The following is a 19,105-nucleotide window of genomic DNA, read 5'->3' as shown; positions in this document are numbered from 1 at the left end:
TTTGCAATCTCCCAAATTCTGTGGATTGCGCAAAGGTCCGTGAGTGCTGTTAACATAATAATTGCGTAATCCTTGTGAGATCCTTGCATCCAGCTCATTTGTTGGAGATGAAGAAACTAGACAGAGTGATACGTTCTTATTCAACAAGGTAGCCGTGCGAGCCTCAAGTGAACTGCAAGGCACACGTGCATGGTCCCTAAGATGCGGCCACTCCTCTCTACGATCCTCCAAGGGTCCGGACAACCCAAAAACCTGCAGCACCCATACGGGTCAAATCCCTGTACTTATGACTAAGGTTTTATTCCCTGCGCTGACCTCTTTAAACCGCTCCTACCTTCTTTGATCTCCAAGTCAAAGTTGAGTGAGATTTATGGCATGTTCTGTGATTAGTGTCAGTCAGGCCTGGAAAACCTTCTATGCTTCATATCTAATGTCTGACTGAGGATAAAGATTATTTTTTAATTATATTTGTCAGAGGATTCGTTCTTACAGATCATGTAAAATTAAAGCACATTTGTAATGAGGCGGTTGACACGGGAGTCATGCAAGCCGGAGATGAGAGTTTAACATTTCACTCAGGCTTCAGTGGCTCCTTAAATCGAGTCTCATTAGACTCCGGCGAGCCCAGTGACCCCCGAGAAACACCGGGGTCTACACCTCTATCACACTCTGCTGCAACAGCAGCGGAAACCGATCGCTTGCCCATAAAACGGAGTCATTCCTTCAGTTGCCCGGCAGCGTTTTTCTGATGCAGGCTCTGCTATATTCAGCGAAAAAATTGTTTGTTTGGAAGAAAGCCTTTTGTACAAGAAAACAGCAGATAAACTCTGCTGGAAGTCCAAACCTGCAGTGATGCAAAACATTCAGTCAATTTTTAAAATAAAATACTTGAGTTTGATCAGAAGGATGGATAAGTTTGACTCAGAAACTATTGTTAATGACAGTATATTAATTAAACTGAGAGTTCCTTTTTTTACACTGCAAACTGAACTCACTTTACAGAACTGCAAAAATGTAGAAAAAACATCAGAATCTTGGTCTTGAGACACTTGTAATTCTGGATCTGCATTTCAGCAACAGACTGAAAGGTTTGTGGCCCAGTTGGTCACACTTGATATCATTGAAAGATCTAGTATGTCAAATATAAAACAAATACAAAAACCAACCAATCTTAGACAAAAAACAGACTTTTTTTTCCTGTCCACATCAGAAAGTATTAAGTGAAGTTCTTATGTATTGTCATTCTATAAAAAGTTAGCCCACCAGCTTTTGGATTTTGATCAAATTACTTGTTTAGGAGCCTTGGAGGATTACCAGCTAATTTCTACCTTGTGTTAAAGGCATAAAGAAATGGAATTTCTTAAAGGAGACTTTTCATGGTTACAATTTTTATTTTCCAAAGAAATAATTGTACTGTCAAGCTGATTCTTATTGAATATTTTCACATTGAGGTGGTCACTGAGTTGTACCTTCTTTCATAATTGGACTTTTCCTATTTTTGAAGGACAGAAATGTAAGGAAATCACATCAGTAAGTCATCCTTATCAGATAGATGAGAGCCAGTCTCTGAATCAGTCTGTAACAGCTTAGAAGCCATGTAAAGAATGACAGGCAATCTCATTACGGCGCTGCCATCATAGACCTGTGCTGTGGGAATGCAGGGATGAGCCTCAGGGGCTTGAGGCAATGCCACATGTGCTAAATGAAATGCCAGGTTTACCTCAAAGTACACTGTTGTGCAGAGAGAAGATCTGTATTATTATTCTGCAACCCCAGCAGTCCCACATGTGTCTACAGGAAGCCCTGAGCCCAGGGTTCAGCACTGCTGAGCTTCAGCAGCCCCGTCTGGTTTATGACTGATTAGTCCCTTGAATAAATGACTGGAAGGAAAAACAGAATACTATCCAGTTTTCTATTTTCTAGCTTTAGTTGAAGTAGTCCCTGTAGTCCCCTGCAGCTCAGTTTTTAAACCTGACAGAAATACAAATTGCCACAGAACTGTTTTTCCTTAAGAGATGAGCGAAAAAAGGGAAGCTCCACTCAGCAGCAATAATTGTCCAAACAGTCTTAGTCTCTTCTGAGTTCCTTTGGTTGCCCCTTGGGCTTGTTCTTCTCAGTAAAAAAGAGATGCTTAAAAATCACAACGGGTTTTGTTCCAAAATATAACTCACCAAAAAAAACCAAAAAAACAAGCTAGAGTCAAATAAGCTTTAGAGGAAAATATACATCTTAGAATATGTCCGAATTTTTTCAGTACTCACCATCCACCGAACAACTATCTGGTGTTGGACTATCTAGTGCCCAGGATTTGACCACAATTCGGACACAAAGCTCACTAATTCTTTTATTTTTAATCACCTAATATGAGTAGAAACCCAATAACTATGAACATTTAAGAAGACTACTTTTTATCTGATGATAAAGGATGGGAAGATTTATTCAAAAATTAATGTGAAAATTTTTATTTAATAAAAAAGTCCTTCAAATGCAGTGCATTGTGGTCTATATTCGCCAATCTAGTGAGCAGGGATGCACACTAGGGTTTCACTTTCGGAAAAAAATTTAAGCACTGGGTGTTGGAATTGTAGATTCAGACATCTCGAGAAAAAAAAAGCCATAAATAGTGCACTAAGTATTGAGTAGGAGAAAGAATTCAGGCACAAGCCTAATCTGTCATTTTTTCTTATTTTATACACCAAATTTATCAACAGTGTCATTGGTCAGAACTTGTATAAGTTGCAATCACAACTAAGAGGACCGCCGGAGAATGTAAGGCATCACTCTGCCCTTCCCACTTTAGAACCATCATAAATTCCTATGAAGGTTGCACAAGGTTTTTTCTCTAATTGTGGGTACTTGAGTGTTGCTGATGGCACTCAGCTGAAGCCTGCATCATCTTATCAGTCCCACTGTCATTTCTGCGAGAGCATCTTCATGCTGTTCTCTGAACAGGTGATCTGTCTGGAATGTCAGTGTCTGAGTGGATGTCACGTATCTGAAAATACTTAAAACACGCATGAGGACAACATTCAGGATTGCTGAAAGTCCATCTATCATGAGCAGGAGAAAACACTCCTTCCTGGAAACTGGAAATCAGGCTCTGACACATGCCAAGATTGCCCCACCAGCTCAGTCTTGGTTTGTGCCACTCTTTAATTGTTCCCACTGAGAGCAATCATGCAGAGTGCTTATAATATATTTTCCTGCCAGTTTGGTTTTAGCCGGGAAATTACTTCTCACATAGACTGCAGTGCCGTCTGCAGATGCTGCTGCACTGCATCTGCTTTGAGTTAATGCAGAGTTAGGGGGGGGGGGGGGCAACATCTGGAAATATTTTCATTAAAAAATGAGAAGACATGAAAAGTAGATATGTTGAATTTTTGTGCAAACACTGTGAAATTCTTGAAAGATATTCATTTACAACCACTTGCTTCTATTTGTATCTGAAGCTATGTTCCCACCCCCCTCAGCGACGCATGTTCAAGCAACCACTTTGAATGAAAATCTATGTGAACTCACATAAATAAGCTTTTTGGGCTTTAACTTTCAAAACTCTTGAATTTATACGCTGCTACGCAAGTTTTACGGAAATATTTTTACAACTGTTTTCTGGCTTTACATACAAAACGCGCGGCCATTGAGCACACGTTGAAAGTTAAACCAGATTGGTAGTGATGTATGGATAGTGTCCCTTACACTTCACGGTAGAGCCAACCATTGGAAAATTGAACTTGGAGGAAAAAATAATGATTGCGCTTTGTGCTCGACTAGAATTCTATGACACCATATGCCAAAGAATGACTTGGTGAAATGAGGACACACATCCACATCCAGGCTTGGGTCCCCCCATTGCCATGGCTACATATAAGTAGCGCAAAGGATCTTGCTCAAGGACCCACACGCGTCCCCTGGGAGACAAACCCTAGTTTTGCATGCGGCAGTCTCACCCACAGCCAGCTGAGGCATCCAGCCACTCTTGCCCATCCTTATAGACAAATCATATTTAAATCAAATACACCCCACACGTACACACACAATCCCACATGCTCACACATTCTTAATGACCTTCAGAGGCATCAGCATTAATCAGACAAAACATGGGGCTTCTAATGATAGATCATAACAACACTTCTCTTAAAATGAAATGAGCCATTTCCCCCTCTCTTCCGTCTCTTTCCATCTCTTCATTTCCCCTCTTCTGCTGCACACAGGAGCACAAACAAACACAGAACCATAATTTTGTCAGAAGAGAGCTCCTGGTAAATAAAAGGCCTCGGCATATAAGCAAAAACAACACAAAAAAAACAATAGAGCAAACAAAAAGGACAATGGACGATGCTCAAAGTACAAGATCAGGATAGGACAGCAGGACATCAGTTCCTGATTTCCTGTTGTAAATGTTGCTCTGCTTCAAAGGGCAGATCATTGAGCCATTATCACACCTCTGCCATCCTTTATAATGAGTTCATCCATTCTTTTGATTTGGCCTGCTGGAGCTCTAAGGCATCCAGTCTTGTAGTGAAAAGAGTCCTTGCAGATGAAAACCAAATGATAAATGACATAACACCCAATTCATGAAGAAGTTAAAGATGGAGCGTAACGACCAAAATTGCAGAACTTGACAAAACCTTTTTGACATGGTTTTTGTAAATCTACAATGTAGCAATTAATATCTAAAACATGTAATAACTGCTGAAACATAAAAAGGAAAAATAATAATAATAATCAAGGATGTGGGCTAAAATTAGAACGATGAATGACCATTGCTAATTAAACTACCACTTGTTTGTTTAATTTTGGGGAAAAAATTAAAACATCAATTGGAATAATTATGGGGAATAAATATTTCAAACACTCTATTATTTCCTCAAGTACATGCAGGAAAAAGAAAGGATTAAGTAGTTTTTTAAGAGACCAGATAACCTAGATTACAAAAGGGGTTTATTCAGACATACCTCTGGTTTGTCAGAAGATTCATAACCCCTGTTGTTAAAGTAAAATATGTCCAACACAAGAGGCCTTCAGTTCTCATCTGTTTGCCCAGCTGTTGGACAGGACAAGTTAAAAAAAAAAAACGAAAATGAAAAAAAAAGAAGATACCAGCTATTCTTTCATTATTGAGTCCAACACATTTTGAATAAGCTTTGACACAGCACGCCTATAATGAAAATGTCCTTTAGAAATGTCCAAACAAATCATTGAAAACAGTTACTGTTTACCTTATTAAAAAACAAAAATGTCTTTTGTATTGCCACTTAAACAAACCGGAAATGCCATTTTGGAATCAAATGTTTAATGCAAAAAACTCCAAAACTAAAACAAAAAAAATAAAGGGTGAATATAATCTGAGCATCTGAACCTTGAACAGCAAGACTGAGTTATTAATTGTTGAATGGTTAAAACAAAAAAAGGACTTCTTTGAAAGTCAAACCATATGGACTGTCTGCGGGTGAACAATGGGCAAATCTGGACGAGGCACGCAGGTGGCCTGCACAAAATGTCAAAGTTGTAGACCGCTCAGTGATTCCATAGAGCGAAATGTTAATGTACATTTTCTTCTATGGGCTTTCTGCAGATTGTAGCAAAGACTCATACAACACGCAGAGGTAAAGTAAGGGAAAAGTAGGTGAGATTTACGCATGTCTTATGGATTTTTCTTTTTTTCTTCCTTTCCTTTCCATGACCCTCCACTGGCCCAGACAACCCAAAAGGCACCCCTACGGCTCAACTCCGTACAGGTGCATGTGACTTTAATTTTGTACAGGAAAGGGCTGAAGTGAAGAGCTTAAAGTTTATTTAGTGTTGTCTCCATTCTACTTTAGACCGTGCAGAATGTTTATTGATCTGCTTTTTTCAGATATAGTTTTTTTTCTCATCTTTTTATTTTTGTTGAATGTGATAGCCCCTTGCATTTGTGTTTGTGGACCCTCCACAATCAGGGGGAGGACCTGTTAGTGTGGATGATATTTAACATTGCTGAGCGAAGAATGGAAACAGGCTTCCTGTCTTCATTTCCACCCCTCATGCACGCATTTAGCATTTTTCCTGTTTCTGTTTTACATGGAATTGTCTTTTGTTTTCCATCCACACTTTGTGTCGACCTCTTCTTACCGTGGTTTTTGCTTGGTTCTTGTGAGTTTTCTAAAAACCATCAGATAGTCAGTCATGCTCGTCCTTGTTGGCACAAAAATCAAAGCTGCAGTGCAGGATGCAGATTCACAGTGAGAGAGGGGAAAAAGGGCTTCCACTGAAGTCTTGTTTCATTTTTAATTATGTGAGCTTTTCCTGCTGAGAGCACCATGCTGGCAGACCGTGTTTACCATCACTGTCTAGTGGCAACAAGCACAAGTCAAGTTTCAGCTGCAGCACAGTTTAGACTTGATAATCCGAGTGGTTGCTCGCCTTTGATGAAGAGCTCTGATGGATTTTTCACAGAAAAGTTGTAATGCTTTAGGGAATTTGAAAGAGTTCTGTGTTAAATGTTTCAAATTACAATGCCACGCTCTTGAGTTCTGTTCAAGGGAATCATTTTGGTTTTAATAATAGATGTGAATGTTTGTATTTGACTGTATTTTCTGTTTTATTTCTACTTTAAAGAAGTGGAAAAAAAAACCAACATTAGCAAGGGCCACTTTTTTTCAGAAGTGTATAGTTTTATTTACATTTTATTTACATTTCAGCTAATTCTATAACACATTTGTTTTTTTGGGGGGTTATTTTAATTGGCTTTGATGTCTGGAAAGGTTTTTCAAAACTGCTCACTTTGCTGTTTTCTGGGTTTTTACTGCACAGCAGCGTGTTATTTTTACATTTTGCCAAACAGTGTGTCCAGTAATTTAGGAGACATGAACTTATGCAAGATAATGTAGAATGAAGTAGCAAAAGACTGGTTCATTAGGAGAAAAGACCTTCCTGGATTGCTAGAATCAGGCAGTTTGCATCGATACCTGTGCAGATTTAAAATACTTATATTGCTTTTGGTGTGTGTTTAAATGTTCCCAAGATGCAACATTTTTAACAAACCATTACCCAGATGTTCATCATTTTCTGTGTTAAGTGTATGTAAACATGTGTATTGCTGCATGCAGAGAAGTCTGTTTTAATGAGGCTCATTCAGTCTGCATTTAACCTGGACAACACACTACCAGTGAGTGACAGTGTCAACAATAACACAACAAGCTTACAGGTTTTCTTCTGCAAAACCTTGAATGACAATCAAATGTTTTCATTAATAAGGATGTTATCAATAATCACTGCTCATTAATGAACTAATTGAACTCAGAAAAGCATTGTAGTCTGCAGTCCCGCCTGCAGTCATTGTTTTCTAGTTTGACAAAGGTTTTAACACCTTCCAGCGTTAGACATTTTTCTGATGTGTATGGAAGAAGCAGGAACCCGGCCGTCTCCAGACATGAAGGTTCAGGCTCCACTGAGAGACCACCAGCTGTCCTGGCGTTTTTATGCCACACATTTACTCTTGTTTGAAATGAGCAAGCAAGCAAACAGGAGCTCATAGAGACAACTACGTTGCTATTTATTAGTCCATGCAATTTGATCCAGGATCAAGTTCTAAACCTTCAAAGCAACAGAGCAATACTCTATTTTAGGAATTGCTCATTTCTCAAAAACTGCCTGGTTTTCATTTTTTTCACTCAATAAACCCTTAATTGTAAATTAAAATCAAAAAGGAGTGTGGCATTGGTTGACCGACTGATGTCAACGTATTAGTCTGCTTTGACCAGAAACTGGTTCGTCTACACCTATCAAATTTAATTTTTTAGATTTATTGAAACTAATTCAAGAAAACTTTACTTCCCGTTCAGATTAAAGCTTGCACAATGTCTTTACTTTATACTTGTCTAAGAGGATGGATGAAATGCATTGGCAAGGCAGAACAACAGAAAAATATGAATTAAATAAAACAATACATAAGATAAACTAAATTTGTAGAGCTGAATTGCTCGCTCTATATTTTGTTTTTGATGTAAAAAGAACATGACAGTGGAAAAACCTGAAGCATGTACACTCATGTGTCAGTCTTTGATGCAAAGTGAGAAAGACATTTTCTGTCCTTTTGAGGAGGGTTTTTCAAAAATTTTGTAAAGATTTAAACTTTGCCAGGATCTCCCCTCAGAAAAGTCCACATCTCCTGCTTGGAGGCGGAACAGATAGACAGGTGATGCCTAGGAATATAGATGTGTGTGTTTGCATGTGTGTGATTGTGGATACAAAAGCATAAGATGAGAGCTCTTGCTGTGGGTTATTTATCTTCCAAGCTGCTGCCTGGGCAAAGCTGTCAGCAGCTTTAAAAGAGTGTGATTGTGTGTCTTTCTGTGTCAGTCAGAGGAATACCACAGACATTTGCTCATACATTTGCAAATCAGGATATCTAACTCTTTCACTGCATCCACCTTCTCATTTGCAGCCCTTACCTGAAGAGCAAAGCAGAGAAAGTTTAATCGATTGCAGCAACAATTTATTACACAAAGTCCTTAAAGTTGTTATTATGCCAACATGCCCTGTTATCTCAATCTCTCTATCGTACACACACACACACGCACACCCACACACACACACACGCTTGAATAAGAGTGGGAGTGTATCCCCTCTTTAGGAACACAGTTATGGAACAGCATCAGGCTTCACTTCCAAGCGACGCAAGACAAAACGGTCCAAATCCACCCACCCTTCCTCAATAGATCATTTGTCATTGCTATGGCAACTGCTGACAGCAAACGGTCACCGTTGTCATGGGAACAGCTTGACAGGCTCGTAAAGAGGGTAGAAAGAGGCGAACGCAGAGACGGTTGAGGTAAAATGGAAACCAAGAAGGAACCAACACAGCAGGAGGGAAACATGCTTTTGTATGGTTTGGGTGTAGGATCAAAGTGCTGTTGTTCACTCTTTTGAATACGTCTACACAGAAACAGATTGTGTCTAGAAGTGTTCATGCTTTTAGTTTTCTATCTGCCAACAATGAAAAGACTATATTTTCACAGACAAAATGGATACAAAGAAACAAGAAAATTTCAAATTCTTCTACATCTTGTTCTGAGTTTGATTGAAAACTCTCTCCTTTCATCCTTCTTGTAATCTCTTCCTCCCCCCTTCCTTCCACCCTCTTCTTGAACCGACCAATTCACAGAAAAGCTTTTAGATTATCAAAGCTCAAGAGACGTTTGTTTTGTTATTCAGCGTGTCAGCTGATTGCATTGGGAAAAAAAAGTAGTCTTTACCTCAGAGAATGTCATGTTGAAATCCCGGACGAGCCCCCATTTCATGTTACAACACAATCTAGGGGATATGTTACAGTGTAATATAAAGGAAAGACAAAAGAAATGAAATGCCCTAATGACTCAAAAACTTCCACAAAGATCCATGGAATGACAGTAATTGGGCATTTCTTCCCAGAAGAATTGCAAATAATTACCCAAAAATAGCCAAAATTTACAAGGACAGACCAGAGGAAAAGTCAGCTCTCTTGCTGCCAACTGGTGGAATATAGTTAGATCTGTGCCACTACAATGAGAACAAAAGTCAGTTTTGTATCAAAATTTCTTTGCAAACATAATGTACAGTTATAAAAAGAAAACATTCTAAGTTGCAAATGAAACTATTAAATGTTTGCTTTAAAAATCTTTTTCTTTGCTTTCAAAACACATTGCATTTGTGGCACAACTGATTTCAGATGCGTTGTCTTGAATCTTGCTTTATCTATCTTTGTTTTTGTTTCTCAACTCTTGAGTTTTGCATGATTTTTGTGCCACAGTCAATTAAAGACATTAGGGTTCATGCTGATGGTCTAGATTCTATCCGATCAAGTGTCTTTGGCTCACATTAACGGTCCCTGCAGGCAGACACTGACTTTTTAACGGTTTTGTTTGACTAGCATTCTGCAATCTTCAACCACTGTAAAATCAACAATACATGGCAGTAAAGTGCTGTATTATCTATGATACAAGCTAGTAAATACCAGCAAAAATCGGCAGAAGAAACAGATATTCACCGAATGCCTCAGCGCACACACCTTCGAGGGTTTTTAATGCATGAATCACTTGCGTGAAACAGATTTTTTGTCTCCATCAGTTATTCCAGGTAAATTTACAAACAGCATAATCTGATCCTGCTCCCAGTGTCAGCAGCTACAGGATTTCTGGGCTTATGTAAATGTGGATACAAAGAACCATAATTACTTGAGCCTTTTTGATCAGCTTTCATTTCATCCATTCAGAACAAAAAAATCTTAAAGTTTGTTCAAAAAAAACTGGTGAAACCGTTCAGTTTGTCGGGTTTATATTGACTTTGAAATTTTGATTTCAAAATCAATTGATTTGGTTTGTCAGTGTTTGTTTTCAAGAACTCGCATGTGCAGAGCTCCGTGCACATTTGTCTAAAAGGAGAGCGTTATTTCTACTCCGCATTCTGAACGTAAAGTCGGAGTGAATTCAGATCAGTATTGAAAAACAGCTGCATTGGTGAACAGATGGGGGAACAGTGTCTTCGGAGGAACGATGTTTCTAGTGAAGCAGCTTTTATATATTTATTTATTTTTGTAACTTTACCTCTAAGTGTGTGTCTGTGTGGTGGATTTCATGCGCAGTCTGCTGTCGGTTTGTGTGGCCTTAGGTCAGCTCGCACACCCGTGTATGTACCCGCTCCGCACACAGCGCCGGCAGATTGGGTGGGTGGGGCTTAAGGCTACCCGAAGTGACCCTGCCAAGCGGCATTGTGGTGACGCAAAAGTACATGCATCGGTGGTTTTAGCTTGACGAAAGACTTGTGGTTCAGATGTACCATTAAAACTGATTAATGCTTTCTGAACGCAAGTCTTTTTTTTCGTGCTTATTTACATCCACAACAATTTGCATTACAAGTACACAGACACCCAGGAGACGGCTGCATTTGTGATGAGAAGGATGACAAACTGCAGTCCTGCTTCTCCCAAATGTCGCTGTCATATTCAAATATGAATGTACCATCTGTCCCTGCAGCTCTGCCTCACTGCTGCTGCTGCAACTCAAACTCCTGAATGAGCAGCAGAAGCCTCCAAAGGTGATCTGTAGCTTTTTTCTCGTTACTGAAAAGTCCGTCATCAGGATATGGAGGAATTTCATAAAGAATGGGAGCAAATGCATTTCATCAATATCAGAGGGTAAAACTACCTTTGTATTGAGTTTTTCCCCAATATAAGCATAGGACTGAGTTTGTCCTGGGGTCACTTGGAGCCAAATGATATCTTTATATTTTAAATAGTCAGAATTATTCATTAAAAAGTCAAAATTGTGTATGGGTGTTTAATTCAATTTATTAAAGTCTAGCCCCAATCATCTATCGTAAAAGTGTTCCCAGTGGTCTTTTAAGAAAGGATTATGCCATTTTAGTACATGGTTTTTGCAGAGCAGCAGAAGTTCAGCAGAAGTGCTCTTATTTCTTATCATGCCTTCGTTTACACTCTCTCCTGCTAGCTTACAGCCCCTCACACCCCAAACCTATTAGCAGTGCAACAAAACTTGCGAGCAATATTGGTGCTATCCAGCCGTCCATTTTGTCTGCAAGTGGATGCATCAGAATGGAGCGGATCAGGGAGCTCGTGGCCTGCTAACAGTTGTTTGTATTTAACAACCACAAGCTTTTTCAGACTGCGTTTTTTTTTTTTCACCTTCTCCTGATTCACCATGATTTGAATTGAAAAATACTCTGAAGAGCACTTGTAATCCTAATTTTCTTTATAGATGTCCTTCATCATGATAAAAATGCTACAAGAACATGTTACAAACACATTACATTGTAGTGGGTCTTTAGCTTGTTCAATGGGGTCAGAAGGATTGAGGCGATGTTGTTGGAAACAGGGCACTTAAAACCTGCCAGTTTGATTTCATTTGAGGGGTTGGCAGTCAAACACACAGTAACAGGTCAACCAGTTTATGACTGGCTCAAAATTGTATAAACCCTTGTAGTCACTCTGGGTTTACATAGTTAATCAAACACTTAAATGATTGTTTGCCGCATTTAGGGCTGCACGATATGAGGAAAACTCGTGATATTAGAGATTAATATTGCGATAACGATATAATTTGCGTTACATAAACAAATAGCAAAATAACCAAAAACATCATTCCCATTTTATTGCAACAGTTTAAAAATTATACTCCAAATGACCCTCGTCGACATGGGTGACAAACATCTAACATAATAGGCCTCCATCTGATTGGTCAACAACAAGAAGGCGTCCATCCGATTGGTCAAATGCATAAAGGGATTTATTTGATTCCTTAAGCTGCCAAAAGATTGTTTTAACACATTTAAGGTTTACGATTTATTGCGATTTCCGCCGTCTTTTGCGATATGCATATTGTACAGCCTGATGTTGCGTTAACGAAAAATTTGCGGTATATTGTGCGGGCCTAGCCGCATTACATTTAAGCAGTTCTGCCAAAACTGCCAAGTACAGACCAATGTCAGTAGAAAACGTACGTATTTGGGTTTTTTTTTATTTGAGCTAATCCAAATTCCACCTTTGTTTAGTTAAAAGCATTAGTTATGTTCTGACTTTGATTTATAAAGTCAAATCACTCACAGTCAAGCACTTGTGATTCTGCGCTGAATAAACTAAGAAAATCTGCTGTTTTACAAATGTTTTATTTTATTTTTTTGTTTTTTCTTTCAAAGCTGACCTGCCATAATCCATACCTCAGCATGATCTGATGTTCTCCTCAGGGTTATGAAATCAAAATCACTGTCTGTTGGTAAATCTCTCATTGTGTAGCAGTCACATTACCTGAACGTCCAAATGCTGATGACACAAGCAGCAGTTTTCTTCTTCATTTTTGCTTCATTGCCCTGCCAGTGTCGGTCGCCTGCAGACTTCCCAGCTTCCTTATTCTCTCTGGAGCGTAAAATGTGTGGTCATACTTGAACTGGAGGAGGCCCTGTCCCCATGCAGTGATCATGCCAGCATACGGCAGGTTCAGTTACCAACTTCCCATGCCAGTACTGTCTGACATCAAGAGCTTTGCAGACATGTTTTCTTTATCAGAGCTGGTTACTTTTTAGGTATAGCTCAGGAATAAACCAGACTGCTAAAGACAGGGCTGTCGCCTCAGTGTCAGCAGGGAGAGTGTGCCTATTTGGATCATTCACTAACCCTCTGAATAGTCACACTGTAAAACTAAAAGGATGAAATACAAAATCGTTTTATAGGTATAGGGTTTTAACATTATATTTTTAATTTTGAAGTTTGGCAAACCTTGTGATAATTTTTTTTTCTGATGGACATTTGTCTTTAAAATAAAATTATTGTTGAGGTTACATCACAGTTATTTATTTCAAACTTTGACTCGTACGTTATTCAAGCCAGGCAATTCTATTTTTACGTAGAGATTTGATCAAAACATTTAAAAACATCATTTTAATGAGAAGCATGACTCAACTTCATGACATCAGTAAATATTTTAATGCAGAAACAGTTTGCTATCTGACAATATTTCTGTCTCAGTGTTATGGAAATCCCCTAACCCCAAAAGGTGCTTCCATTCCTCATGCTCCAGTTTAAAACATTATCAAGTTCATAGAGAAGATTATTTGTCATTTTGGTTGTAAAACAATTTAGATTTTGTAAACTGTAAGGAAAAAATAATAGATCATTATAAATTTATTGCGCAAACTAATAAGGCGACACCCGGCAAAACAGTGAGTACAGAAAATTTCAAGTTAAATTGATGACTTTAAAGTTGTCTCCATTGTCTTGCAACTTTTTTTTGACCCACCGGTTTCTATTCTATCTGATTCTCATTTGTTTGTAATATTCTACTAACAGGAGAAAAGTTAATTTGGGCTGTATAGATGTATAATGTTTACAACTTTTAAAATGTCTATGCATTCCTTCGGAAATCTGTTTCTTTCAATCTTATTATTCTAAAACAAGTTGGGTTTTGCTGAACAATGAAAGCAATCTCGCTGCTGACAAGGATTTCTCATCCAATCATGGTGTCACTCCAGATTGGAGGAAGAAGAGATGTTGCATGATGAGCAGAAATGATCTTATCTCAGTGCAATCTTAATTTATTCATAAGTGCAGCTTCTCATCAGCCTAGATGTGGAAATTATTGCCATTCTTACATTTACTGCAGTTGAATGGAGATAAAGAGCCCTGGTTGTCCCTGCAGAATCTTATCCTTAAGATTCCCAATATCCCCTGGTGTGACGTCCGTTTTTCTTACACCACAATTTTTTTTGTAAGCCTAAATTATATGAAAGAAGCCATAATTTTATTGTCTTTTTGTCTCCACAGTCCACACCATTGCACCTGGCAGCAGGATACAACAGAGTGAGGATAGTGCAGCTGTTGTTGCAACACGGAGCAGATGTTCACGCCAAGGACAAGGGGTACGTGCACCTATGCCGTCTGACTTCCAAAAAGTCAAGAGAGCAGATTTGGGAAGGCTTTACCACACTAGAGCTGCAGAAACTCCTCATTATAATCCATTATACTGTAAACAAAAATTCTAAGTCTACGAATTCAAATGTAAGAAGTAGACTTCCAGGACCATTCATTAAATAGATTTTTTTGAATATATTTTTAGCAGAGCAAAGAGTAACTTTTAGCATAGCTGCTACAGAAAGAGTACTACCAGAGGAAGCACTGTAGTGTTGTAGAAGTCAGCACCACCGAAGAAGAAAAAAATCGATTAAGATGTTAAAAGAAGAGTAAAGTAAAACAAGTGTTTCTATAAAATAAAGCATTTCTTTGAAAGCTTAGTTGTTTGTGGATAAATAATAGGGGTGTTACAATCCATTTTAACAATTCGATTCATAATTTGTAGTTGCTGTTTACAATTCAGTCGATTTTTAACAATCCAATTTGATCTGTAAAATCTACCATGTCCTAATCCAGATGGTATTTTCCTAGGTCAATTATATTCCATTTATTTCCTTTTTTAACCCTCCTATTATCCTTGGGATCAATTTAACCCCAAGGGTGAAATGTGTGAGTAGTATTTGAGGATAATACAAGGGTTAAAACAATTTTACTTGATAACTTGCCTCAGACACATTGATCTGGTTAGATGAATTGATTCATCAAATAATCTTTACACTTTTACTAAATAAAGTACCTGGGGGGGCTTAGGTTTTTTCTGTAAAGCGACTCAAATAGATACCAAAGTTTTTTACTACATTTAAAAACAATAAAGAAAAACAGGGACATTTGGTGGCATACTAAAGCTGGAGCTGCTTCAAAATGGACTGAACTATGATTGATTTATCAGCAAGAAAAATTCAAGTGCACCTGGCTGTAGACATCAGCATCCAGTGGCAGAAGCCCTCCTTCGGAACCGGAAGTCCACCAATATCAATATTTGAACTGGTGACCCTAACAGTTACAGTTCATTTTTTCGTTTAAGCTTCATTAAAAGTTCTTTTACAATTCTGAACACTTTGAGGTTTTGGTTAGGATTAAGATTATCGTAAATTGTATATTATCCGTGACTATGTCTCTGGGAACGCCTGGGGGTCCCCCCAGAGGAGCTGGAGGAAGTGGCCGGGTTGAGGGAAGTCTGGGCATTTCTGCTTAGACTGTTGCCCCCGCAACCCAGTCCCGGATAAGCGGAGGAAGATGAGATGATGTATATTATCCGCTTCCAGCTGATGATGTCAGGCGACATCTTGTTTGCAGCGAGGTCCCTTTTAAAAAATTAGAAGCCATTGTAGTTTTTTTAATATGATAAAAGGTTGAGCAGTGTGTTTATAGGAATTTTTGACCATTCTTCCGAAAGCGCATTGGTGAGGTTACACACTGATGATGGAGGCTTGGTTCTGAGTCTCTGCTCTAATTTATCCCAAAGGTGTTCTATCGGGTTCAGGTCAGGACTCTGTGCAGGACAGTCAAGTTCATCCACACCCAGACTGTCATCCACTTTGGTGCACAGTCATGTTGGAAGACAAAGGGGCCCGCACCAAACTGTTCCCACAAGATTGGTAGCACGGAATTGTTCATAATGTTTTGGTATCCTGAAGCATTTAGAGTTCCTTTCACATAGGGGCCAAGCCCAAATCCTGAAAAACAACCCCACACTATATAATTCCTCCTCCACCAAATTTCACCCTCGGCACAATGCAGTCAGAAATGCACCGTTCTCCTGTCAACCTCCAAACCCAGACTCATCCAATAGATTGCCAGATGGAAAAGTGTGATTCATCACTCCAGAGGACGCGTCTCCACTGCTCTAGAGTCCAGTGGCGGTGTGCTTTACACCACTGCATCCAACACTTTACATTGTACTTGGTGATGTGTGGCTTGAATGCAGCTGCTCGGTCATGGAAACCCATTCCATGAAGCTCTCTGCATTCTGTACTTGGACTAATCTGAAGGTCACATGAAGTTTGGAGCTCTGTAGCAGTTGACGATGCAGAAAGTTGGTGACCTCTTTGCACTCTGTGCTTCAGCATCAGCTGATCCCTCTGTCAGTTTACGTGGTATACTACTTCGTGGCTGAGCTGCTGGTGTTCCCAAACTATTTTATCTTGTTCTGATAGAGCTGACAGTTGACTGTGGAATATTTAGGAGCAAGACAATTTCACAACTGGATTTGTTGCACAGGTGGCATCCAGTGACAGGTCAATGCTGGAATTCACTGAGCTCCTGAGAGCGGAGCAAATTATTTCACAAATGTTTGTAAAAACAGTCTGCATGACTGACTGCTTAATGTGAATACACCTGTGGCCAAGTGATTAGGACACCTGATTCTGATCATTTGGAAGGGTGAGCAAAAACCTTTTACACCAAAGATGTATTTTGGTGTAAAAAAAAAGTTCTTTTATGTTTATTTAAACTAACAAGCAAAAATGCTGTGGCTCAAAGAGTGTAAAGGAATATTAAAAATACTGTATTTAGACTCCAATGATAACAAACTTACAACTGAAAAAATCATTAAATCAGATTCTAACATAATCTTGACTGATAATAAAAATACCCAATAGATGGCACAAAATAAATAATCAATTGCAGCCCCACTTTACTTTATTGGCATGCAATATATATTAAGTTTTTCGGTCTATATTGATTTCATATCCGATGTCTGATGATGTATAACCAAACTTTATGCTCTGTTTTTGGGACAAATTTTGTCATTAAAGCAGAATGTGTGACATGCTGCTTTGTTGAACTGATTTAAACACATTTAATTAATAAGACACGTAAATATAGTATTTTTCATGTTTTGGGTTGTATTACTGAACAAACAACTTTGTGTTTCCTCCTTCCAGTGGGCTGGTACCTCTTCATAACGCTTGTTCCTATGGACACTATGAAGTTACTGAACTTCTTCTAAAGGTACAAACACACACTATTACATTGTTCTTCAAGGAAATGTCCAGACAAAATACAATTTTCTTGTTATTTTGGACACAAATATTAGTATTTGACTAATTATTGACCTCCTAATTTGACTTGAATTTTTTAAAGGTTTCTATTTCCTCTGCTCAGTTGCGATTTCATTTAAAAAAAAAACTTCTGGGTAATTTCTTTACTACATTTCTTCCTTTTTTTGTGCTAAAATTGTACGTTTCTTCTGATTTTATTTTCCTCCTCCTTCTCAGCATGGAGCTTGTGTGAATGCCATGGATCTGTGGCAGTTCACTCCTCTGCATGAAGCGGCGTCTAAAAACCGCGTGGAAGTCTGCTCTTTGCTGTTAAGCCACGGCGCTGACCCGACCTTGCTTAACTGCCATAGCAAAAGCTCAGTGGACATGGCCCCCACTCCAGAGCTGAAGGAGAGGCTGACATGTGAGTCTGTGTTCACCTGCAGCTGACCCCCGATAACCTGCAGGTCAACCTGCATCAAAGGTTGAGCAGCAGCAACAAAAGCCAATTATTGCTTATTTTTCTATAACTTTTATCCCCTGCAGCTGCTCCAGAACCAAGAAGAAATACTCTGCATATGAAGAAAACAGAATTGTTTTTTAAGTTAGGAGACAGTTTTACAATAATTTCTTTCAGAATAATTTACCAAATAAACTGTAAAAAGTCTAGTTTTTCATCATCATATGATTTATTATTTCTACATTCTAACCCGATTAAATCAACTGATTATTCTCATAGAATAAATCATTTAAAAAAATGCTGTAATTTCTGAACAGGTCAGAACCTTTGAAAGAAAAAATAAAGAAAAATAAGTTTAGAATAAATGCTACTTAAAATCAAGCCGTTTTATTTCTAGATCTAGTTGCAGTTAAAAAATCCACATGAAGGATGAAAATACCCTCTCAAAAAATGACTTTATGATTTGATTTTATTTATCAGTTTATCCTTTGCACAGCTGTGTTCCCATTTTTTCTGTTTTTTTTGTTGTTGTTTTTCTGCGTTGGCTCCTGGCCCCTTCTGTCCTCAGAGGTTTCGGGAGTGCGGTTAAAGAGCAGCTGTCTCATCGTGTAAAGTCGGGCTTTCACGTTTATTGAGAGAATCTGGAAAGTGAGAGTTTAGTCACGTCAAGAAATCCTCAAATTTTCTGCAAGAGTTCAAGTCTTTGGAAAATAAAAAAAGGAAATTATATGATAGATTTAGTAATCTCAGTCTTGCACATAGATTTATCTCCACAAATTTAGGATGACAACAGTTCAGGGTTCATTTGTTTGTATTTTTAGCTGCGGGAGAAACATCTAGAAGTGAGCTGACTTTGTTACATTAGGCCTACTAAGTTTCAAATGGTCAATAAAGAAAAAGAAAACGTATAAAGTATTTAAGTATGGTTACGAGTGAAGTTTCTTTTTTTTTTTTTTGTAAAAAGGCAAAAAACTACGGTGGCCGGCTGACCAGAGAAGTGACGATTCATCAACTCTTTTCAGGACTAGATTATCAAGGACTGCCGTATTGATTAGCCTTGATGTTATCAGTTCTCTATAACTCTATTACTGGGAGATTTCTCTCCTCTGAAGGCTGAATGGAGGCTTTGCAGCATTTGTTGCACAAGCGTTGCATTAGCAGACCCAGAGGTTTTAAAAAAAAAAAAAAACAAGTTAGGGAAAGACAGAGATTACACTTTCAAATATGGCACACCACAGGTGTTGCATAAGTTAACTGAGTCAAAATTTTGTAGAAAAAAATAAAACT

The 19,105-nt window shown here is 38.5% G+C and overlaps 1 protein-coding gene across 4 annotated transcripts in view; it reads left to right on the top strand.

Annotated features, from left to right (window-relative positions):
* Positions 1-19,105, top strand: part of LOC101158122 (poly [ADP-ribose] polymerase tankyrase-1) — a 91,575-nt gene that overhangs the window by 48,626 nt on the left and 23,844 nt on the right. For 2 of the 4 annotated variants that reach the window (XM_011481926.4, XM_011481929.4), the window contains 4 exons: positions 5,700-5,738; positions 14,291-14,385; positions 17,263-17,329; positions 17,596-17,782. In XM_011481926.4, coding sequence (XP_011480228.1) covers positions 5,700-5,738; positions 14,291-14,385; positions 17,263-17,329; positions 17,596-17,782 — 388 coding nt within the window. The remainder of the gene's footprint in view (positions 1-5,699; positions 5,739-14,290; positions 14,386-17,262; positions 17,330-17,595; positions 17,783-19,105) is intronic. The other 2 variants (XM_011481927.4, XM_078956175.1) reach the window with 1 other exon arrangement.

Source organism: Oryzias latipes, chromosome 12, assembly GCF_053564925.1.
Source record: "Oryzias latipes strain Hd-rR chromosome 12, Olatipes_Hd-rR_3.1".
In the NCBI taxonomy this organism is placed as follows: domain Eukaryota; kingdom Metazoa; phylum Chordata; class Actinopteri; order Beloniformes; family Adrianichthyidae; genus Oryzias; species Oryzias latipes.
The sequence above is the reverse complement of the archived record's forward strand: the minus strand, read 5'-3'. Positions and strand labels throughout refer to the sequence as shown.